Source organism: Vulpes vulpes, chromosome 14 (genome assembly GCF_048418805.1).
Source record: "Vulpes vulpes isolate BD-2025 chromosome 14, VulVul3, whole genome shotgun sequence".
In the NCBI taxonomy this organism is placed as follows: Eukaryota; Metazoa; Chordata; class Mammalia; order Carnivora; family Canidae; genus Vulpes; species Vulpes vulpes.
Window position 1 is genome coordinate 3721975 of NC_132793.1, and position 24145 is coordinate 3746119.

At 43.0% G+C, this 24145-nt stretch overlaps 1 protein-coding gene across 13 annotated transcripts in view; it reads right to left on the reverse strand.

Moving 5' to 3' along the window:
* Window positions 1-658: 658 nt before the first annotated feature.
* ZNF831 (zinc finger protein 831) overlaps window positions 659-24145 on the reverse strand; it is a 108598-nt gene continuing 85111 nt past the window's right edge. For 10 of the 13 annotated variants that reach the window (XM_072735506.1, XM_072735508.1, XM_072735503.1 and 7 more), the window contains 2 exons: window positions 6506-6651; window positions 659-5776 (listed from right to left, as the gene is read on the reverse strand). In XM_072735506.1, the coding sequence (XP_072591607.1) occupies window positions 4937-5776; window positions 6506-6651 (986 nt within the window). In that variant the 3' untranslated portion in view covers window positions 659-4936. Of the gene's footprint in view, window positions 5777-6493; window positions 6652-24145 lie in introns of all 13 variants that reach the window. The other 3 variants (XM_072735499.1, XM_072735502.1, XM_072735510.1) reach the window with 2 other exon arrangements.

The following is a 24145-nucleotide window of genomic DNA, read 5'->3' on the forward strand; positions in this document are numbered from 1 at the left end:
ATGACTGAAGTTTGGAAATACTGGTTAACTTATTAGTTTGATGAGTTAGCAAAAATGCATCTCAGATCCATCAGTAAGTATAGCTGTGCCTTCTGTATTTCCTTTCGTACTTTTTCTCCCCATGTATTGTGTCTCCATTAATTTCAAGTGCCTTCACAAGGTGTAGAGATGTAGAAGACTAATAGACTAATATTGCATTGGTATATAAAATAAGTCTACTTATTCTTATGAAGAATACATCAACTATCTTTGTGAGGAGGCATTGTTTTGAATTACAAATGTTTCCTCTGTTAATGAATAATATTAAATATCTAAGAGACATCAATTCTAAGGGGAAAAGTTTTGGATATTGCACTGTGGATAGTGCCCTCATGTGGCTTCAAAACTTAGCTACATTTAGGAATTTAAAAACACATTTTTAAGTTAAGAAGTCTAAAATATGGCAGACAAAGACACATGAGACACATGGGTCATGGAAACAGCACAAGAAAATATGGTAATTTGCCATTACCTAACTAATCCTTTTGTTGAGTGGAATGGGATACCAATATGGCAGACAGGATGTCTGATTAACTACTCTGACTAACCAGATATTGAATTCATACAGGATACTTCCTGTGATAGTTTTGGTTAAAATGTTAATAAATCACACAAGGCATTTTTCTTTTCAATTTTATTTTTATCAAAACAAAAATAATTTAATCATATAAAGAAGGAGAAAAATTTCAACAAACAATCAAGAAGCCAACAGCTTTCCTGATTATGAACAATCAAGAAAATAGTAAGTTCTGAACAGCTGACCGCATATAGATGTTGAGTCATCCTCTAGGGCTCCAAGTGACAAAGACGGACTATTTTTCCTGGCTCTTTTTTTCTTCCAGTGGTGAAGCAATATGTTCAAATGTTCCTAGACTTCTTCACATTGAATTATACATGTGCTTGCTAAGTACAAAGCATCTCTGAAGAGAACTGCACAGGTACAAATCTAGCACACAAGATTTTCTGGGTCCTGACAGACACCTATATTTAATGAGTTCTGAAAGATAAAGACGCAAAATTGTGCTTAAATGTCAAGAAATGTAGTGTTTCAAATGCCAAAGAGAACTATGGGAATCACAACTGAAGTGAGGAAAAATACACAAGTTCTGTTTGCTGCAGTTGTAGAAATCTGATCGCCATGGAGCCAGGCAGACCATTTTCTCCTCACCATATTAAATTATGTCTGGGGAGCTGAGCAGCAGCACATTCCAATAATGATGACAGTTTCCATAACTATAAAAATCTGCTGCACCAGGCAAATTTTGTGCAAAATGCAAATTTCTATGCTGGGGAAAAAATGAATAATGTGATCATTCTAAGTAATGAATGTAAATGCAAAGAAATACTTTTTGGCATAAGGCTGCAACTCGTTCATCTTTCATGCCAAGAACTGTGGTCACAATGCATTCTTGCAAGGCTACTCTTCTCATCTGAGCCTTAGAAGAGCGATTTTAGGAAGAGAAAGTGTAACTTGCCCTCAGTTACCCATCATGCTATTGGCAGGGTTTGATTAGAATCCAGAGGCACCCCTCACCCATCTTTTTTTAATCTCCTGGCAAATGAACCACAGGTTCTCTAGGGTTGTGAATCAAAGGGATACTAGCTTCATCCAGAATCTCAAAGGTTATATACATAAGGGTGAGCTGTCCTCCATCATGCCTTACAGCAAAGAGGATCCAGGTTGTTAAACACCATGTGACTTCAAAAGTCACTTAACAGTACAGGTTGCCAAGAGAGGAGGTGAAACCTCTTTCCTCCATGCATCTTTAATGAGGGATGTCTGGCCAGGTGCAGGTGCAGCTGGAGAGATAAACCAGTTGGTGAGCCTTGAGCATTACAGGTCATGGCATTTGTATACCTTGCCCTGAGAGAACAGCAAAGAATTCAAAGTGCACTTGACTTTAGTCTATGCCAGCAGCCCTGGTGGGCAAGAAACTGAGCACCAATTGGTTAAGATCTTTACCCGAAGGTACAAGAAAATTAACGGCCCAAGGGAGAGAGAGGAATCCCTGATCTGTAAACTCCAGTTTGCCTTGTTCTGAAATAAATGTTTCCCTTAACCACTACACAGTGTGCACTTGAAGAGTAAAAACTGCAGCAATTATCAATGGATAATATTGAAATTTTATTTTTAATAGCCCAAACTGGGTTATAGATTCCTGATAAATGTAGCCCTAGAACTGCATTTCTCTTTAAGAAGCCCCATATGAAAATTAGGATTTATAAAATCAGAGAGTATTTGTTGCTTTATAAAAGGATTCTCCATTTAAAAAGAATTATACTTTAGGATGATTTCCAATAGCCTACTCCCCTAGAGTCACTCAAAATACTTTTTTTTAACTTTTTTTAATCCACTGTAATATAGCTTTTCACAAATTCATGCAGATATAAAGTAAGGTGCACTTGTGAACATTGCCACCGCTAGCTAAATGGCCAGCTGATAGGATGGTTTGGCAACCTGCTCGCCTTGGGAAGAGACACAGGAAGTCAAAGAGACAGAATTAGTGTTCCACCATATTGGATCCAGGTTGCAATGTGGCAGCCAGCAACAGTGGCTCTTAGAAAGACAGAGCTTCCACCCACCATCTGGAGGTCAGTGCTATTTGGAGCTATGACTTATTGATTTAGATCAGCAATCCTGCTGACAGCTTAGCAACCAGCAAGAAAGAAGTACCTGGAAGATAGTTTTCTTCCCCTAACCAGTGCATCCCCAGACCAAGCAATCAATTCAGCCTACAGACATGTTGCTTTCCTCTCACAAGGTAGTGTTCTGCTTTTGCTTTTAATTTTTCTATTAAGAGCCAAATTTATAAACTGGATGACTATACCCCCCAAAATCTCGAACTGTGGGGGAAAAAATCATATGGAGTTTATCTGAGCTCATATTCTTCATGGCGATACTTGATGGAAGGTGTTCATGCTTTGGTTCTCTGCAGGTCCCGGCGAAATGTCTTGTGTGGGGGACGCCTCCCCATGGGGGCCACCTCCAAGCCCCTACACCTCCACAGGTAAAGAAGAGGGAGCTCATCTGACAAGGATTAGAGCCTGGACATGCATCCAGCTCTTCTGGCCCAACTCTGATTCTCAGCTAAAGAAACTGAGGTGCAGAGGGCATGTGTCTTACCCCAAAATTTCCCAGCTCAGTAAGGATAAAGTCAAGCCTTCACTCTCCCTCCAAGACTTGGCCACTTTCCTAGACCTCCTCTCTCATTACAGGGCCACTGGTCATTAAAGGGTAGATAATCACCACATCACTTTTGTTTGGTTCAGAAAATACACAACAGAGAAAAAGAAAAGTACACAAAGTAAACACCTAGCATCCTTTTACCTCCCTTCTTATGTTTTAAATGGCTGGGCCTCAAATTACTTGAATATTTATAAGCACATCTGAAATGGTCACAGACATATATGCTAAGTCACCAGAGGAAGCTGATCTTGCATTGAAGTTTCCTATGACTAACTCTAAAATTGGAAAACTCACATGACAATACTTGAAACTTGACCATCCTTGGTCCTGGGCAAGGACGTGTTAAAGTGTGTTCACGTGTGTGACATGCTGTGCACTGCTGCTGCTTCTGAAGTACAAGATGTCACATGAGCATCATCACATCAAACACTAAGCCAAAAGAGCTCAGCTATAAATTTCAAATTGTACAAAATCATACCAAAGGCAAGGATAAAGTTTTATTGAAACACAGGAGTGTAAATCTAAGTTTTTCCTCTCCCATTTAAGGAGGAGAGGAACACAGTAACTGTGAGGCTTCGCTCACCCAGTTGGCTGACGTGGCTCAGCTATTTTCTTCTGCACAGGGGCGCATTGGCGTGGAATACGGGGGAATTTGATCTGTGCTGTTCTGACTTGCACAATACAGAGGCTGATTTAATTTGACAGCAAAGTAACACCAAGCCCCCAAAATAAAATTACTGAGATGTAAAACAGCGTCAAAACTCCAATTAGGTTTGTATCCTTGAAGCTTCTGGAGGAAATCTAAAAGGCTCCCGTCACGATGAGCAGGCATCAATTTAAGCTGTAGAGATTACTAAAATGTAACCCTCTAATTGAAATTGCTCAGAGCACAATATGACAGAAAGAATCAGAGAAAAATAAGTGAATTTTTCCCCCTCAAAAAAATGACTCATTACAGAGACTGTTCTATTCACTTTTAACACAGCGTTCCTTTGCAAGAACTAAAAAACCAAGGGTTTTAGAGGCCTCAACAGAAAAGGCACGAGGCCCAAGAGCAGTACATGCTTATGTTGTTGGATCATACGTAAGCACTGACCATTTGTGTCACATTTAAAGATAATCAGCATTTTACTAGATCATAGGCATTTTGAAGTATATTTACAACTTCCACTGAAGACACAAGTTATTCTAACCAAACTGCAGTTTTTAATGAACCTGGATTTTGTTTCCAGAATGAGCAGATGCATCTTGTTGCCCCACATTCATACCCCATCTCCTCTGCAAGCTACCCCAATTACCCAAGTGTGCTTACCACCTTTGAAGCAAACCCTCAAAGGGGGTTTTGATGGAGGAAGTCGGTCCACTTGACTCTACAGGTTCACTTGCTCATAAATATGTCGATTGTGGCTGTCCTGGTTAGTGCCATCTTACGGGGTGAGGTAATGGGGACCGATGCAGAGGACGCGGCTGAGAGGCGAGCACAGTCACTGCGTGCCAAGCATCCTTAGACCAGGCTCCAAGGCTACCTTTGCCCTGCCTGGCACCTGGTATACCGTGAGGGGATCTGGGACATGGGGGTTGGAGTTGGCTGGGGATGTCTTGGAAAGATCCCCAAATGGCTTTCCTCATATGTAGGTACTTGGTGAAATCGAGTTCAGCTGTCCTGCCAGCCTGACAGTATCTGGTCTCCGACCACCAGCATCGGAAGTGTCACATCTCTATCACTAACCGGTCTTCATCATCACTGCTGGTGTCGCTGACTTCCACTCGAGTCTGTTTTCTCAGTCCTTCCAGACCCCGCCTCTTGACCGTTTTTGAAGAGGCTTCAGGGGATTCTCTGGGCTGCCCTGGGTTAGAAGGAACCACATGGTCCTTTACAGCAGTTAATCCAGAGCCTTGACATTTCCCACTGTCATTTCCTAAAGGAGGGCAGGGGATTATCATCTCCCCATACCCGTACCGTCCCCCAGGAGGAAAAAATGTCTTGAGTTCCCCTTCCTCTTGATATGAACTAGCTGAGCCTGGTCCTGATGCTGGTATTTCAAGACGAGTTTTTCCAGTTGACCCCAACAAAACCAAACCTGAAATTCTCTGCCCAGATGAAGGTCTCCCTGGAAGGACTGATGGTGACACGCCCTCTGCTCTAGCTTTTCTATCTGGGGAGCTTTGTGTCAGAGCCTCCCCTGTAGCTCTGTGGTCTTGTGGTTCTACAATGTGAATTCCCAGGGTTGCGCGACCTGCTCTCTCCCCCGGAACACAAATGGCAGCCACACAGGGAACAACATCCTGGCAGGGAGAGGTTCCTTTGGACCCAAAGGAAGAAGGCTCTTGAGCATCTGAGAAAATGTACGGTTTCAGATCTACTGAGACTTGCTCATGGGAGGGCAGTGGCTGGGTCTCCAGCAATCCCATGCTGAGACCTCTGCCTTGACACAGAAGGCTGTCATTAGCTACTGCCACGCAAGAGTCGGAGTGCTCAGACAGTTCTGACCCAGCAGCAATGCTCTGAGGGCAGCGGTCACCATGCCCACCGGCAGCTGGAAAAATCTCCTGCAAAAAAGTGCAAAGGAAAACAAACAGGGGAGAAAAGGTTAATTGGTACAAAAAAACTTGCAGTCAGAAATGTGGTCCTCAATGAAACAAGGTCTTGAGTTCTTAATGATTCTTTACCAAGCGTGAACTTCAACAGGATGCCCTCAATCAGTTCCCATTAATAACTAATTGGTGCATTAACTTGAGTAAAACTCCTTGTTGACACAAAATAGGTTGCGGATATTGTTCTGTGTTTTTATCTGGCTTTGTGAAAAACCAAATCACTCAATTATCCCCCCATTTCTGAGCATCCAATGTGAAGTTACCACTGCTCATGAGGTATATGTGCTATTTTATAGTACCTTGAACTTCACTTTTTCCAGATGAGCATTTTTCGAAGTGAGGTCTGGATTAGCATTCTTGTGCTTTTCAACCCACACCCCCCATGCCCCACACCCCCGCACCTACACCACCCGCAGTCCTGCCTGGTGGTAAAATCATGTCACAGTGATGTCTTCAGCACAGCAGCATCTCTATCCTACCCAGGTACAAATTAAAATTGGTTTCAGGATTTTTAGTGATCATCCTATCCTTTCAGAGCATGATGTCTGGAGGTGTTTGTGTACCTATTGGGCTTTGTGTGTTGGGTGGTGAAGCAAGTTCTGCAACAAGCAAAGAAGAGCCATTAATATAGACAACCAATGGACAGAGACAGCTCAGAACCACAGTTCCCACCTTCATGGTTACCTCGTCTATCCCACTGCCAGCCCTTGAACTTGTGCTGGGAGAGAAGCTTCCCGAGGTTTGTCTGGGGCCAGCCTCCTCCTCTCTCTGCCCACAACCCATAGGCAATTCTGAAGCAGCACGAGATGGCTTGTCTTGCAAATTCAGACCTAAAACAGGGAGGCACATTTATACACACTGGAAGTGGTAACATCAGCAAATGGTGGTTCCCTAGGACTTTGTTTTCATGCACATTTCTGAGCTCATTAACTCACGTCTCCCACAATGTGCATAGGAACTCCACTTACCTTGAACCACTTCACACAGTCCAATAAAACATCTCCACTATGCTAAGAAATGGTAAAACCAGTTCCCAAGGCAGAAAAAAACCTAAGTTACACACATTTAAAAAAAAAAATTCACATGGCTGTTTTTCACCAGAGCCATCTTCCTGGCCATATTTAGGCCAGGTTAGGTTCATTTTAGTTTGGCTTGAGTTTTCTGGCCAGGCAACCAGGGTCAAGGGTAGATATTTCTGTCTCTATGGCAAATGAAGTTTTGTCTCCATTGGAGCTTGGGCACCAAGAAGCAAGGTTGTTTTGGTGTTGCTGTTGTTTGGTGGTGGTTATTGTTGTGATCTGGGCAGGGAGAGGGCAACAAAGATGGAACCTTGATACCATCTACCAAACAGCAGGCCCTCTCAAGGGAGCAGTTGCTTCCCCTCAGGCCTCATCCACACTCACTTCTCCTTCTGTCCTAGTGGCCTGGGATACAGGTCAGAAGGACCACAGAATTGCACAGAGGATGGATTACATCATAGGATGAGATCAGAAAAAATTCTAGAAGGGCTGTGCCATCAGAGAAAAGCATGAGATCCACTTTCAAATTTGCTTTCATTTTGATTAAAGTTACATATGCACAGAGTCTCAAAAAGTCGAATCTTTCTACTTATTAAGAAAAATAGCATGCTTGCCCACCCACTCACCTTTTCCTGCTTTGGATTCTTTTGATATTTATCTCCTTCACTTTTAATAACCTGCTTAAAGCACTACTTCTTGATTTTTTTTTCCAGTTTGGAGGAGAGCCTATGACTTCTCATGAGGGGGGAGGAGCGTTCACCTCTTTCTCCAGCACCCCTGGATCCAGGACCTTCATCCCTCCCACCCACCACGTATGCACACTTCCCACTCCGTCTCCTCTCAACAGTTATGTGACTATGATGTCATAATTTTGTTTAGGAGCCTATTCAATGTTTACATGTTCAGGACCATGTCTCACTGCTGAGCTGCATAATGGATCGTGACTACACTGTCTTTCTGGCCAACACTATTTTCCTTGGAGTTAGTAATTACCTTGTTTTTTAATTTTGCTTGGTTGTCCGTAGACCTAGTCCTAAAACCATCCTCCCACCTCCTTCTCAATTGTCTAAGGTATCGTTTCCTTTCCTTAGAAAGATCTCTCCTGAAATTCTCTGACCTGCCCCAAGTGGCCCACTGTTCCCTGGATCCCCTTCACACCACTGTGGCACTTCTCCTCACTTCCTGGGTTCCTGGAGCCCCCCAATTCTGTTTCCTTGTTTTCCTAATGCAGTTTCCTGCAGCTTCATGAGAAAGGGTACATGAAATAAAACTGTTTAGACTTCAGTCTGCCACTTGTTGGGGTGTAACATTCTGAATCAGAATTCATTTGCTTTCAGAACCAAAGGCACAGCTCTGTTGAGTTCTAGTTGTTAAGAAGTCTGGAGCCAACATGATTTATGATTCATGATCCTTTGGGCAAAACCTTTCTGTTTTTTGTCTCTCTGGAAACACCCAGGCCCTCCTTTGTTCAGTATCTCCATGGTCCTGGGTCTCTTTTCATTCATTGTCTGGGCATTCAATGTGTCCTTTCAATCTGAATCATGTCCTTCAGTTTGGGGAAAACATAGTGCCGTTTCTTTGATATTTATTCTCCTGTTTTATCTTTTCGCTTTTCTAGAGCTGCTCTTGCTAAGTTACTGGGCTTTCTCGTCTAATCCTCTCTTTCTTATCTTTTCTCTCCTATCTCCTACTGGTCTTTTTATTTTACTTTTGGGATTTTCCTATTCTAACTCATAATTTCCTATTTCTGCTATCATGTTTTAAATTTCTAAGTGCCTATTATTATTTCCCTCTTTAGAGTATCCTGTTGTTTACTTCATGGCTCCAGTATCTTCCATTGTGTCTCTGGCAATATTAATAATGATCTGTAGCCACGTTGTTCTTGCTAAAATCTGCCTCTCCCTATGTGGTCTCTCCTTCTTCCAAGTTCCTTTCATTCTCATTTGTTTTCATCTTTCCCATTCATATTAAAGACTGTCCTGAGGTATCCTGCAGTCCTAAATATCCGCCCACATCTAGGAAACCGGCACCATACAACTGACCGGGAGCTCTTTACATGCACACTTTATCAACCAGGGCCAGCCTGCAGGGTTATCTGTTTGCCATGTTTAAGTGGGAAACCCTGAAATAATTTTCTGGGTCTTCACAATGACCGGTCAGCTTCTGTGCGAGGAGTCTTCCAATCTCCTGACTAGAAAGTACAGACCTGCTTCTTATATCTCGAGGGGTAGGTTACTAGATTAGAAAGTGCATCAATCCTGAGCAAATCAACTCTGAAAATCTATAGGAAAGTGCAACGGTTTGGGAAAGGAAGTAGTCATTTTTCCTTTAATACAATTTTCACTTGAGCATATTGACACAGAAGCAGGCTTCTGGTATTCCATTCATTTGCTCAACAAACATGTCTTGGGCCCATTCAGGGAAACAAGGCACCATGCTGCTCACTCCCAAATCACTGAGGAACAAGACAGAGGTGCCCTGGCCCTCAAGAGCTTCTTCTTCAATGGGGAAGAGAAATGAAGACCAGTCACCTGATAATTCCCAGTTGTGCCAGGGGTCAGGAAGGAAATGAACATCGGGTGAGGCTGTCACAGAGAGTAAATACCAACAGGAGGCTATGACAGAGACTCACAGTAAACAGGAAGGGAGCATGTTCCAGTCACTGTGAGCAGGGGCTCAAAAAGAGAGTCGCAGAAAATGAGGCGCACAGGACAGGGAGTGGCAGGCAGGTGACTGTTGCCCACAACTGAGTAAGACCTCTCTGAAAAAGCAACACCTGAAATGAAATTTTCAGAGCAAGAAAGAACCAGCCCCTGAATGCCATTCTGGGTGAAGGAGGAACAGATACACAGACCCTGAGGTGGGGGACTGAGGAACCAGTAGAAATCCATTGTGGAGGAAGGACGGTGAGCAGGGAGGCAGGAGACACAGCGAAGGGGAGGAAGCCAGAGCGGCTCAGATTTTGTAGTGTGCAGGCACCTGCGGAAAGGGGCTTAGATTTTATTCTGCATTCACTGGAAAGAAACCATTGTTTCAGGCAGGGGGTCCCCATCTTCTCAAGATGTATAGGGCTGCTGTCTGGACACTGGGGCTTACCAGGGTAATCTAGTGGCCAGATGAGAAGGTTAGCAAAGTCAGTGGACATCAAAACAGAGAAAATGGATGGAATCCAGCTATATTTTCATTCCCCCCACAACCACTGCCCACGAAAAAAATCACCAAAAGATAATAATGATGATAAACATTTCTATAGCCCCCTGGTTTACCAAGCACAAGCACCTCACTCTAAGTGGATTAAGCTGTGTCCTCACAGTGACAAAACAACCAGGCAATTCATTCAATTCAATGAAGAAGGAAAACCAATTAGTATAGAGAAAATAATCAGATTGGCCAAATGTCTTCTCAGCAGGTTGTTTGGATTTTGAAGCTTAACGGAAAGGCCATGTGCGCATTTGACCAATACTTTCTGACTCATCTGAGAGCATGAAGGGAGAAAATCCATTGATTTAATTTCCTTTTGACCTACAGTCTACAGAGAAAAGTGAGTTATCTTTAATAATTGTGAAAAATGCCCAAATAATGTCACTGAAGTGTGTTAAACTAATTTGGATTATTGAAGAAGGATGCTAACTCGCTTTTAAGTGAACAGCCCTTTTCAAAAAGTAAGTAGTGCCCTGGCCAAATGTTACAGCACAGAATGTGATCCTGTTTAGGGCACAGCATCACTCTGTGAATCACTTCCTGCATCTTCAGAAATTATGGACTCTGCCATCTTCACACAATCTTCAGAAATTCGACCACTCTTTCACAGTTACGTGAATCTTCTTAAGAAACTACTTCTCATCTGAGCTCCAAGTGCCATTATGTTCTCCCCGGATGAAAGTCTGTGCTTTTAATAATTTCCCTCAGAAATAATTGCCAAGCCAAGCTGAGAGGAAGAGACTGCTTAAAACATTGTAGCAAATTTAGCCATCTTGAGAAGGCTACCAGAAACTATAAAATAATTAGAAAGAAAATGGAGTGAAGCAGGCTGATGAAACTCACAGAACCGTTGACCTCTTCAGTGCTAAGCCTCCTCCCACTGTTTCAGTGCCTGGGCTTTATTGCAATGCTAATAGACATATTCCTCAAATATCATTATCAAAAAAATGTAAATGGATACATTTCCTTTGGTTGCCCCAAAACACCAAAAACTCCATGAATTTGGAAACCAAAGACTCTGAATTATATGTAAGGAAGGGGTAAAAATGAGTCTACCATGTTGGCCTTCTAAGTAAGCTACAAGCATAAACAAAAACACAAGAGTGATCTCCTAGACTATGAACTGATCGGAGATTAAATGGTTTAGAAGCATCCGTGCCATTGAAGGATGCACAATGTGTTAGTAAGAAAAACTTGTAGTTTCTTAAAACAAGCTGGGTAGAATTTATATATATATAGTTATATATAGTAGTGACTATATCGGCAGATGTTTGCTCATTTATTCAAATGTTTGTTGAACCCATTTTTCTGAGTCCCTATTTGTTGAGCCCTTTTATGAGCCCATATTTTTAAGACTGACTATTCACCGAGCCCATATTTACTGAGTACTGAGTACAGCCAATACCCTATGCCAAGAACCATGCTGAACACAGGCAATTCATTCAGTGGCAAACGAAGCAGACACCCTCATAGAAATTACAGTCTAACGGAGGAGAGATGCAGAAAATTTATCAACAAATGTGGTAAACACTAGGAGAGGAAAAGTATAAGGAGCCATGAGATAGTGAAAACAAGGCCCTGACACCACCGAGACCTGTGGCAGACAGCAGAAGCATTCACACTGCAAGAACATGTGGACATTCCACCTGTGGGGGCTGGTTCTCTCTCTACCAAGTCTCAACCATTCACTCATGTGATTATTCAGCCAAAATTTTTAAGGCTCTGCTTCATGCCAGACAGTGTGCTAAAATATTTTTGCAAGTAAATTCATCTGCTTCCTCAATCCTGCTACAAGCCTCATTAGTAAGGTCTCTGGAAGGGAGAAGACATGGCTGAGGGTGATGAAAGGCACGACTTCTCCTCTTAGGCAGAGCCTGGGGGCAGCAATCCTAATCAGAAGGTGATCACAAGCCAGCAGGCGGCAGCCCGAGACCTGAGTTCCACGGATGAGGGGATGGGAGGGAGGACCACAAGGACACCGTCATCAGGGAGAAAAGTCTCAGTACCTCTGTGCCACCCTAAGGCAGTCTGGTGAGAGTCTGCCTCTAAGGAATCACTAACAAATCTTTTATTTTTTTTTATTTTTATTTTTTTACTAACAAATCTTTTATTTCAAAAACTGCTTCTCCTTGTAGTTTTCATCTTTTTTTTTTTTTTGAAAGGGGGATGGGGCACAGGAAGGAAGCAAATCTTAAGCAGACTCCATGCCCAGCATGGAGCCCGACGTGGGGCTGGATCTCACGACCCTGAGACCATGACCTGAGCCAAAACCAAGAGTCAGCTGCTTAACCGACTGAGCCACCGAGGTGCCCCTCTTGTCTATAAATCTGATGAAAGGCAATCAGGACAAGAACCCTCCCCACATGGAAATTCTTCACCTAAACTGTTTAGTGAAAGCATGGTTTAAAAACTTGCTTTTAGTTAAAAGTTTTATCATGTCCAGGCAAGAATGTGACTTTACAACACACAGCAAAAATAGGATTATGAAATCACATAAGGAAAAAAAGATTATAAAAGAAATGCCATGTGGAACATTATTAATGCCAAAGCTGCAGCTAGCCAATCTACTTCGTGTACCATCATTCTGGAATTTTCTTGTTGCTAAATGAGAATTGTCTAATGCAAGTCTCTTCCCTAGGACATAACTGATACACCCGTAACGTCCTCTCATCTTTTCTCAAGATTTACACCACAGAATGAAGGAGAAATTATTCTGTTTCAGCAATTTTGGAGCACTAAGACTTAACTAATAGCTTTTGGGAAAGAATTAATACTTCTCTATTAATTCTAATGAGAAATGATGTAGAGAAGTCATTAGCTCCTGTCAGAGAGGAGAGGGAAGGAACCGGGGGAGAAGAGCCCTGAAGAGACCCCTCTCCAGCTCTCCTGTCTTCCTGACACACAGATGGCCTTCCGAGGGGCCCCCAGGTGAGGACAGGGAGGGGAGGGGAACCTGCAAAGGCACCACCATGAACTCACAGAAGGAAATTAGTGCCAGGCACCCAGTAAATAAAGGCTGCATCTACCTTTCTTCCAGGGACTTACTCAGCCTCTTCATACACTAGTTAGAAATTGTACCTTTTATGTGTGTGTAATTAGGTAAAGCTTTTACTTCAGAAACCACCTGTAATCATAGCATCTCTACATTTCTGTTCCTGAGATGAAAGGAATGTGTTTTGATCACTTTCTCCTCTCAGATATTTTCTCCAAACTCAGTGCATGGGGCTGGTTTGAAACATTTCAGGGACTTTAAAGCTTGGTCGTATAGAGAATTTAACAATGTACCTTCATAAAGTGAAACACAGGCCTATGGAATAAAGAAACATAATGAAAATGGCTCTGACCATGCTTTGAAAAGTTGACCTCAAAACTGGCCAAGGAAAATGGATTTTGTGATCTGTCCGAAGCAGAGGTTCTTAACTGGGGGTGATGTGCCAAGACTTTTGTGGTCTTCCTGACTTGAGTGGGGCATGCCCCTGGCATCTCATACAAGGAGAAAGAGGCCAGGGAGCCAGTGACCAGGATGGCCCCTCAGGGAGGGACCTGGCCTGCAGGTCAGCAGAGTCACAGTGCTAATGCCCTGCTTTAAATGAAGCATCACAAACTCAAATGCTGCAGGGGCCAGGCAAACAACACCAAGAGAGGAGGCTGCCTGGGGCTGGGGCCTGTGGAGAGTGGAGAGCATGCCCAGGCTTAAGGGCACAGCTGACTGACCCTAAGCTCCGCCAACTAAGACTATGAAGGATCAGTTTGCCACATCTGTCCATTTGCATTGAGAAACCCAAAATCTAGATTCCATTTGTTTATAAACACTGATAATGAAAAAATTTTCAAACAACAACTAATGTGCCCACGGCCCAAATTTGGCCAAGGAGGGGTCACTTTGTGACCCCTGCCTTGTTAGTTACAAAGTTCAAGTGCACCAACAGTGATGGTAAGACTTTAGGCCTCACCCAGGCCTCACTCTTACAGGAGCAAAGTTTCTTCTAAAAAATGAAGCTGAAAACTGTGGTAGAATAAACATGTTTTTTGAAAAGCACTTTGGTAGTATCTTATACAGTGAAATATATAATTATAAAAAATATGCTGACCCATGTTTTGGAAAATTGAGCCTGAATGTTTCCTGCAGCAATGGCTGTGGTAGAAAACCGACAGTAATCAACGGGTACATCCATGGATATGGGGGTGGGGGTTGAATAAAAAATATTATGGTACAGTTATACGGTAGGATTTTATGCCATTATTAAAATGATCAATGAATCTATAACATATAGGCCTAGAATTTTATGTAAGATAGATGAAAAAGAAAAGAATTGCAGTTCTCTACAAATGGGATGACTATTTGTGTAAAAACAAGAGACTGAAGTATCTGTTCAGATTTGTATGTACACAGAGGAAGCTGTGCAAGGAACATGAGCTGAACTCTGGCAGCCACAGGGGGCCAAGAGGCTGGGGACTGTCAAGCTCTACTCGGATATGTCGAGGTTGTTTTCTTTGTTGCAACAAGCATGGTATTGCTTTACTCATTTGAAAGAAAAATAAGAGACAAATAATGGCCCTGGCCCCAAAATTCACACTGCACATAATAAGGAAAGCCCCCAGGTGTGCCTGGCGTGTTCGGGCAAAGCTAAGGGCCAGGTCAGTTCGGTCAGAACACAAGTGCTGAGAGAGGGATCTAAAGCCTCACACTGCAGTGCGTAATCAAAGTTCTGCTTCTCAGGCAGAGAACAGGGGAGACTTACCAAAGAAGAGAAAAATACATTTTTCCATCTCTAACCAGATCTGGAGCATTTCTGCACTACCCTAATTTTTTTTTTTTAATTTCGCCTCTTCTGAGTAATCATTTTTCAATCTCTGTTTTTCAAAAATCACTTTTCTCTATGGTTCAAATTTCTCTTCTCTTTCTCTGATGAAAGGCAATCAGTTTGAGAACACTTCACTTACCATTTTCTCCAAAAAAACGTATTTAGTGGGAAAGTATGCTTAAAATCTTTTGGTAGGTTGAAACTTTAATCACACTCAGACAATAAGAGAAAGCTCTAAAATGAAGAGAGGACAGATTGTGGGGAAGAAGGAAACTAAATGGAGAACAAAAAATTGCTAATATTATTTGAATTATTTAGTGCCAAAATTGAGTCAAGAGAATCCACTTTATGGACCATTACTATCAAAGTTTCTTAACTCTAAATGAAAGTGTAGAGAAAAAAGTTCAGGCTTTGGAATATAATTGATGTGTTTAAGCAATTGTCTCATCATTTCTTAAGATTTACACCCTGGAGAAGGAGGTGTTATCCTGTTTCAGCAATTCTGTAAGCAATATTACTTAACTAATGGCTTTAGGAAAAGAATATCTCCCCATTAATTCTGACAGGAAAAATAATGGTACAGAGCCATTAGCTCTAGTCAGAGAGGCAGGGAGGGAGTTGGTGGATGAGGGAACCCTGGAGTTCAGGCTGCCATTTTGTTTCTCTTAGGAAAACACTTTGAGGTGATCTGTGACACAGAGAGCAGGGCACAACCAACACCAAGGGAGCCCCACCTCTCCCATTCCACTCATGGGAGACTAACAAAAGTTTAAAGGCTAAAAAGGAATAAAAAGGAAAAAAAAATCAAAATCTACTGAATTTCAGAGAATTACATCACCATGCTCACATAATATTTAGCTATTCTACTTCTTCAACACGATTAGGTAAACCTTTTATCTCAGAAAGTACCTGTCAGAGAAGTTCTCTTTACCTTTTCTTTTCTTTCAATCAAAGACAGCTGCTTTGATAACGTTAGCCTTGGAGGCATGTTCCCTAAACTATGTTCGTGGAAAAAAAAAATCTAGTTAAGATATTTCAGTCACTTAAAAGCTTAGTTATGTGCAGAATTCAAAGGAAGAGATTCCAGTGAGAAAGAAAGTAAATGAGACAAAGAGAAAGAATAGAGCGCTCCCTCACCCTGGAATTAAATACGAGTTTATTGTCAATGATTGAAGAAGCTCAATTCTACCTAGTTGATGCAGCATACGCGGAGCTGAAGAGAAGAAAATTAGGACATGATTACACAATGATTGGTATTGTGGTAAATGCCACAAAGGAGATGAGATATGAATCATACCACAAGGACATCTAGTTTGGCTTGAGTCTCAGGAGCAACCAGTCTAAGGACCCACTGAAATGTCACCTCACAAAACCACTGAAGGAGCCAACATGACAAAGAAGGCCCAACCTGGTTCTTCAGAGAGAACGTGGCTGTAAGGATCCATCCAAGGGACAGGCAAATACATTTACTGAAAACCTCATGATATGCCCGAGTATTTCCCTCCCCTAATGCAGTTTTTTCTGAAAGTTTGTCTCTTCCAAGTAATCATATATTTCAGAAACTAACTGTTCTTAGTGGTAACTCATGTCTTTTCTGTTTCTTTGATGAAAGGCAATCAATTTAAGATTTTCTTCTCAGAGAATTTTTCTTTCCCTGAAAGATGTTTAGTGGAAAGTCATGTTTAAAATCAATCCTTAAAAGTTTATGCCCAGACCATAATCAAGTACCTAAAATTTACAGAGCAAATGTGGACAATGAGGTGAAGGCGGGGGGATACAATTATTGGAAATACCATTTGAAATCTATAGTACCAAGATGGAAATCAAGAGTATCTACTCTTTGAATTATTATTTTCAATGCTACTCATTACTGAATAAGTCTATAAAAGACAGTCCATTTCTCGAAATATAATTGAGGTATTTGAGAGAGCTCATTTTTCCTCAAGATTTGCATCCTTAAAAAGAAGAAATTGATCCATTTCAATGATAATAGCTGGAAAGAAAGATCTTCCCTTTTCTACTTCATCAATCCTGATAAAGGGGAAAAATGGACCAATTTCAAACTAGAAACAAAGACAAGAAAGAAAATATTGGAGTTGGCCTCATCAATTTTGGTTTTCCAATCACCTTAGGAAAGAAAACATTCTCAGCCCAGTCTCTGTGAAAAGATAAATATTCAGGGAGAATCTAGCTCTTCCCTCAATCCTAAATTGTAGATGAATAAAACTTAATTTGATGAGAAAACCAGGGAAAGAGGGGGAGGGAACGCTCTTCTATTTCCATGGCATGTTTAGATATGCTACCTTGTGTGGCACTGAGGTCATTTCTTACTTCAGAACACCTGCCAGTGTGGTGCTCCTTGCTTTCTTGAGGAAAGGCAAGTGTTTGGAGAGCTGGAAACCCTCTTCCACTCAGATACTTTTTCTAAACAACACTAGTGGGAGAGCCTGTTTAAAATATTCCAATAATGTAAAGTCCTGCACACGGACAAAATTCAATAGCATTTCTTACATACTATTTGAGAGCAGGGGGACTGGGATAAAGGGAAAGGAGAGAAGTGACCCCCAAATACTGTTTAAAACTTTCATACCAAAGTTTACTCAAAAATGTGTGCTTTTCTTAATAATGTCAGAACCCCAACTGTGTGGACTATGCTAATCATTGAAATATTTGCAACCTGGCTTCATCTCTTCTCAAGATCCCCACCTCAAAAGAAGCAGAATTCCTGTAACTGCAATCCTGCAGCGATGCGGCTCTAGTAGTGTTTTTTGAGCAAAAGCCTCTGCGTGGTTTCTATGGATTCTGATACAAAAATACAGGGGGATGGTCATGAGTTCTTTCAGCCCCAAGCAGGGAAAGAAATGTCAAGAGTCACCTGTGCCCTGGCTTGAAAGACTATGGAAACTGGCACTCACAGGCTCCCTGTGCCTGGGAAGCTGAGACGGGGGCAACAAAGAGGGAAGGAGGAACAATAGGAAGACGTGGGCCAAATTCTCACAGAATTCTATGAAGCCACTCTTTTATCCTCATACCAGCTTTAGAAATCCTCTTTTGTGAGACGGAACTTGAGGTATAGGACTTTTTTTTTTTTTTTTTTTTTTTTTAACTTCAGAAACACTCTCCCAGATTCAGAGTAGCACCTTTAGCCTCCTCTGAACTTAATCAGTCTGGAAATTCAAAAGCTCAGGTACACTTGCAACCAAAAGCCTACCTGGAAATATGGGTAAGACCACCAATACAACAGGAGGAAAGAAAAAGAATACAAAAGAGAGAATACTGCCCCAGAAATTGTTTTTAACCCCAACTAATCAAGAAATGGTATTTTCAGAATTTTTTAATAGCAGTAGACAGTGGAACCATCTAGGAAGTCCAAGCTTTGAGGCATTTCAAAAATCTCTTTATAACCTTCGTGAAGACTTCTACCTTACCACCACCACCACCACCACCACCACCACCCCAACCTAAAGGCATCTGTAAAGCAATATAGGAAAGGAAATCCATGGTCTGAGAGAAAACGGGAGGTGCCCTTCGACTCTTGTCTGGCAAAGACTGTAAACAACATCGTGCACACAGAAATTCCACCAGGAGAAGGGGTAGAGAGGGGAGTGGGAGATCAATCTTGAGGTAGATTCACAGTTCTGCACAAATGACCTATAGGAGCTGAGGGGGTGCAGCAAGAACAGAATTTAATACACGTGAACCCCCCATGAGGAGAGGGTACAATCTGTGGGAACTCCTGCCTTGGAGCAACTCCCAAAATACTCCCCAGTGGCGGCCCTAGACAGGCACTGGGTGGGGGCATTGGCACCCCTCACCACACAGCTGTCCACTTGCTCATTTTCTTGAAGGAAAGACAGCTAGGTTGGTAAGATCAGCTCTCCAAAATTTCCTCCCCATAGAAGGCACAGGGTCTATTTAGAATACATGCAGAATGAGATGAAAATTCAATTAAGTACAGAAATCAATGGTCCAATGAAAGGATATTTGGGGGGGGGGGGTGGCAAATTGCAACTGTAGTCGCTGTCCCTGAAAAATCCTTCAGGAAATCCTCTTGTCTTTAAAAATATGTTATTACTAAATTCAAATCAGAGAAAGAATACATAACTTAAATTATCATGGAGTAAACTAACATAATGGTTTTGAAATAAAGTAGTTTACACTGTTTCTGTGAATGCTGACAGGAAAATAATGAGAAAATTGCATGAACATCCATCAACGAATGCGGGCTGGAAGCACCAAGAGCGGGTTCTGGTAGACTTGCTCACTCAGGCCCCTCATGAAAATTAAAAAAAAGTCAGTGAGGAGAAAACAGAAGAAAAATGGCAAGTGGGCTCCAGCCCCAAAGGACACTGGTAACACAGAGACAGAGAGCCCCCGGCTGCCTGCCAGGGAAAGAGACACACAGGATTATGATGTCCCACACACTCTCTATCACTTCAAGGAGTTTCCAACTTCTCTATGCAAGAGCAACCTTCAAAACTTCCATCTTGAGAAATTATTAGTCTATTTCACTTCAAATATTTCTCTCATGCGGAGGAAAACAAAGCTATCCATTTTCCTTGCAGAATACCCTCCAATCCTGTATTCACTGTGAGGTGCTGCCAAGTACACTTCATTATTATGAAAGTTCTCTCAGGAAGAGAAATCCATACCCAGCCTCTAATAAATACAAGGGGGAGAGGACAAAAAGAGGTGAAATAGCATGAGGTAGGTAATAAAATTTAAAATAGATTCTGGTGTAGAAATGTTACCCTGTACACAAGATTGTAGCTCGCCACCGATTACGGCTTCCCTGTACATCTTCTAAGCCAGAATAGTACAGCTTTGATGCTTTCTCCCTCACAAATTTCAACAAGAAGAGAAAATTAACCCCTTTCCTTCCATGCTTTAGCTTTTGTAAAGAAATGGAGTGAAGGTGGTGAAGAAATGGGGAAAGGCTGGGGAAGACCCCTCCACCTATCTGTCCTCTGGTCGGGATGTGTGGCTAGGAGGCCAAGGACCCAGGAGAAGACCAGCAGAGACACTCCAAGAACGAAGAAGTGGAGAGGGATCAAAATATATTGATTATGGGGGCTTCCAGAGGGTCTGGATGCCCAGGATTGGAACCAGCCTCCCACCCCTCAGAGGAGGTAATCAAGTAAGAGTTCTACTACCCCAAAATCAGCATAGCTATAAGAAAGGCTCCACGCAGAGGGGTTGGGAATGAGCAGGAACCCCCATGTGATCACAATTCAGAAGTGGAATCAAACTTGAAAGAAAGTTGAGGGTAAATTTTGAAACACATGGAGTCCCCCAAGGAGGCCTAAGCCAGAAAGAGTGTTCTGAGCATCTTAGGGAAAGGTTGCCAGAGAAAATGTGGATGCCCAGTTAAATCTGAATCTCAGTTCAGCAATGGATAATTTTTAGCCTAAGTATGTCTTATTGCCCTGTTTGGGACATACTTCTGCTGAAAAAATATACTCATTGTCTGAAATTCAAATTTATTTTTAATATTTAAATTCAACTTGCCAACATAAAGTGTAACACCCAACGCTTACCTCACCACCTGCCCTGCTTTATGCCCATCACCCAGTAATCCCATCCCACCACCCACCACCCCTCCAGAGACCCTTCATTCATTTCCCAGAGTTAGGAGTCTCTCATTGAAATTCAACTTTAGCTGGGTGCTCTGTGTTTCCATTTGCTAATTCTGGCCCCCCTACCGTAATGTGTAGGGAAAGGGGGAGCTAGTTGGGGGCTGGCTGTGCCCAGAAACTTCATCTCACTGAAGGTGCTGGGTTGGGGAGCCACCTCTTCCCCTGACCAGCTCCAGATACCGCACACTGTTAATCCAGGGGTGACTGGATTAACAGGGTCTGGACTGAGCAATTATTATCAAGCAAAACATCTCATGACAGGGCACCTCACGGATGCCCTTACAATCAGATGGCCCCAACTGCTCTTTAAAAAAAAGATTTTTATTTATTTAAAAGAGAGGGAGAGAGAGAGAGAGAGCGCGCGAGAGCATGAGCGGGGGAGGGGGAGTAGGAGGAAAGGGAGCAGGAGAAGGAGAAGCAGGCTCCCCACACTGAGCAGGAGCCCAATGTGGGGCTGGATCCCAGGATCTGGACCTGAGCCGAAGGCAGACTCTTAACTGACTGAACCCGCCCCCCCCCCTCCCCGCCCCAGGCAGCCCAGCCCCAACTACTCTTGATGGGGAAACTACTTACAGGTCTAGAACATTCAACAGCCCGGCCCAAAGGCAAAGCAAGGAGAGAGAGCCAAGCATCCTGCAGCCCTACCCCTGTTTTTAAGAATATTTTAACACCACCACAGGAAAAACACCTTCAGTCTATTTTGGAAAATTATTAGTCCATCTGATCTCATTATTTCTCCCATTCCTGTATTTCCAAGGTTCCCAAGCTATTCATCTTCCTCCCCAGAAGGTCCCCTAACCCACAGCCACTAGAAAAGCCGTCGAGTACAATGGTTATTGGGAAGATTTTTTCTGGGTGAAAAACCATGGCTGGGCTCTAACAGTCGCACGAGAAAAGGATGAGCAGAGCAGAAATGGCATGATGCAGATAACAGCATTCTGTAGAAAGGTATTCTAGAGTTCCCAGCCAGGTGGCGGCACTCCAGGACGGGCAGGTGCAGGGACACTTTCTAAATGAGAGTGAGGTCATGCTCCTAACTTCTCCCACAAGAGCTTTAACTCGAGGCGGGGCGGGGGGGGGGGGGGGGGGGGGGGAGTAACCTCCCTCCTTTATTCTCCTTTTTAAGCCAGAAGGGAAAATAGTACAAACCGGCTCTTATTGGGAAATTCACCAATGGCATCTACTTTCAGTAAAGAACAAGAGTTGGCTTTTCTCTGCCAGGAACATCTCTTTTCCCCTGAGGGCAAAGGGCTCATAAGAAAACAAGCCGCATCTAGAGGAGGGGACTCTGCCCCCAAGGAGGGCTCACTGAAGGGGCAAACCAAGCACCCCAGGAAAACGCCTGGGTATTCATTTCCCCTCCTGTGCCTGCTTGAGGAGAGAAATGGAAGCAAAAGGACATGATGAAATGTCTGATCCAAGTGTTCACTTTGGATTTGTCCCATGGTTAGGTACAGCAGAGAAAGACATGAAGCCACTGCTCGAAAACATCATGACACTTCAGGGACCCGAAGGGCAGGCCTGGAAGGAGGGATGAATTCACGAGGACTTCAAATGGACCCAGAAGGCCACAGTACACAGACAGAAAGTAAGGGGCTGATGGACAGCTAAGCTGAAAAATCTGTATCACATAGCCTTCCGGTCTGTTCCAGACATTTTAACCTCACAATGCAAAAACAGCCTTCAAAAATTCTATTTTAAAAAATTAGTCTATTTACCTCAGAAATATTTCTTCCCCAAACATGAGGACCCAAGGCGCTCCATTTTTTTCACTGAACATCGCCCTATGTGGCTGCCTAGTACTCCCTGGAACAGAATCAGGTGCATGTGCTCCGTGATCATGAAGGTCACTGAGGCTGAGAAGGCTCTGCCCACCTGCTAATAAATTCAAGGCACAGAAATGGAAGCCTATGAAATAGCACAGGGTAAATAAAATTTAAAGTAGGTTTCAGTGTAGAAATGTACTCTATGGTGATTTATTTTGTAGTTAATATCTCTCCTCTGATTATAAGTCTTGAGTATGTTTTCTCAGTGAGGATTTTAATGCAGTTCCCATTCAATATTTTCAAGGAAAATAAAAGTAATTTACTTTTCCAATACGTTTGGGTTCAGGTAAAGACTACGTGAACTTGGGTCTTTCAAGCCAGCTCTGGGTTATTTTTGTTCCAGGAATCCTAATTACATCATGCATCACAGGAGACAGAATCTGGTGAATGGGGAGACTCTTGAGGGCAGAGGGCAGAGTCGTGCCACCAAAGGAAACCCATGGAAAAATGGTGGAATGAGAGAGAGATGCCAAGTTCCTGCAAGCACACAAAGGTTGGGCATAGAGGCCAGGTGACCTTGCAGCGGAGAGCTTGACAGACCTCAGACAGATAGTCAAGGTCAACATCAGCTGCAGTGAGTCATGCCAAGAGCATGCACCCTCATAGGATGTGTCGTTCTCGACAGGCACTTTCCCCCTGGAGTCTCCCTCTCCAAACCATCCCCTCAATCTAATCATGGGAAAAACAGACACCCCAATAGAGGGACATCCTACAATATACCCAGCCAGTCCTCCTCCAAACTGCTAAGGTCATCAAATACAAAGAGGGTCTGGGAGACTCTCTTACAGCCAAAGGGAGCCTAAGGAGACATGATGATAAATGCCATGTGGTGCCTGGGTGGGATCCGGGTTCAGAAAAAGAACATGAGGAAAAAAAATAGGAAAACCTGAATAAACTATACACTTTAGTTAGTAATTCTTTACCCATAGTTATCAGATCACTAATTATCACAAATATGCCATACGTTAAAACAGGGGAAAAAAAAAAAAAAACCAGGGGAAACTGGGTGTGGGCTCTAAGGAACTCTCTGAATGATCTTTACAACTTTTCTTAAATCTGAAACTATTCTAAAATAAATGGTTTACTGGGGAAAAGAGAAAAGGTTAGTGTGCCAGATGTTATCTGAAGAACTGTGCACACATGTCTCCTGGAGGCAGAGCTTTATGGCAGAAGGGTGGTCTTTCCCTTCCATTGCTCTAGATGTCTCAAGACCTAGACAAAAGCTGAGAACCTTCTGGAAGCCCACACCTTCTCCCTCACTCTCCAGGGTTTGTACAAGTCACAAGCTCCTCTGAGATGTGACCATGAGAGCCTCCTTCCTCCAAGATGGACCCTGAAGCTCACATATGCCTTGCCCCACTCTCCTGTACAGCCACTTTCCTCAGCAGAATTCGGGCCACCGTGCTGTCCAAACTACCATATTTGCAGGCCTCGTGAAAATGAAAATGCAGGCTCTTGTTCCATAGGATTGAGCCTTTGAGCCTCACTGCAGAGCCTGGGTCCCAGCGTAGGGCCCTCTGAGTGTCCACATGGGTCACACACTGTGAGGGCTATGGGAAAACTTCTTCCTGGCTTGTTATGAAGCCGTTCTTAGCATCAGCACTGACAAAAACCCACAGAAAAGTGCCTGAAGGGCAGAAGAGCTGAAAAATCGAGTCTCATGAAGCCTGATGTGAAAGGAAGTGAGGTGCAGAAGCTGGAGGAGCCATATACCTCTGTACCCTCTAATTCCCGAGGGCCCCCGAGGCCCCTGGCTGACCTTAGGAAGGAACTGGAGAGCCCGCAGCATGGAGAGCTGCTCATGATAAGGTGACAGTGAGGGTGGGATGGTGATCTG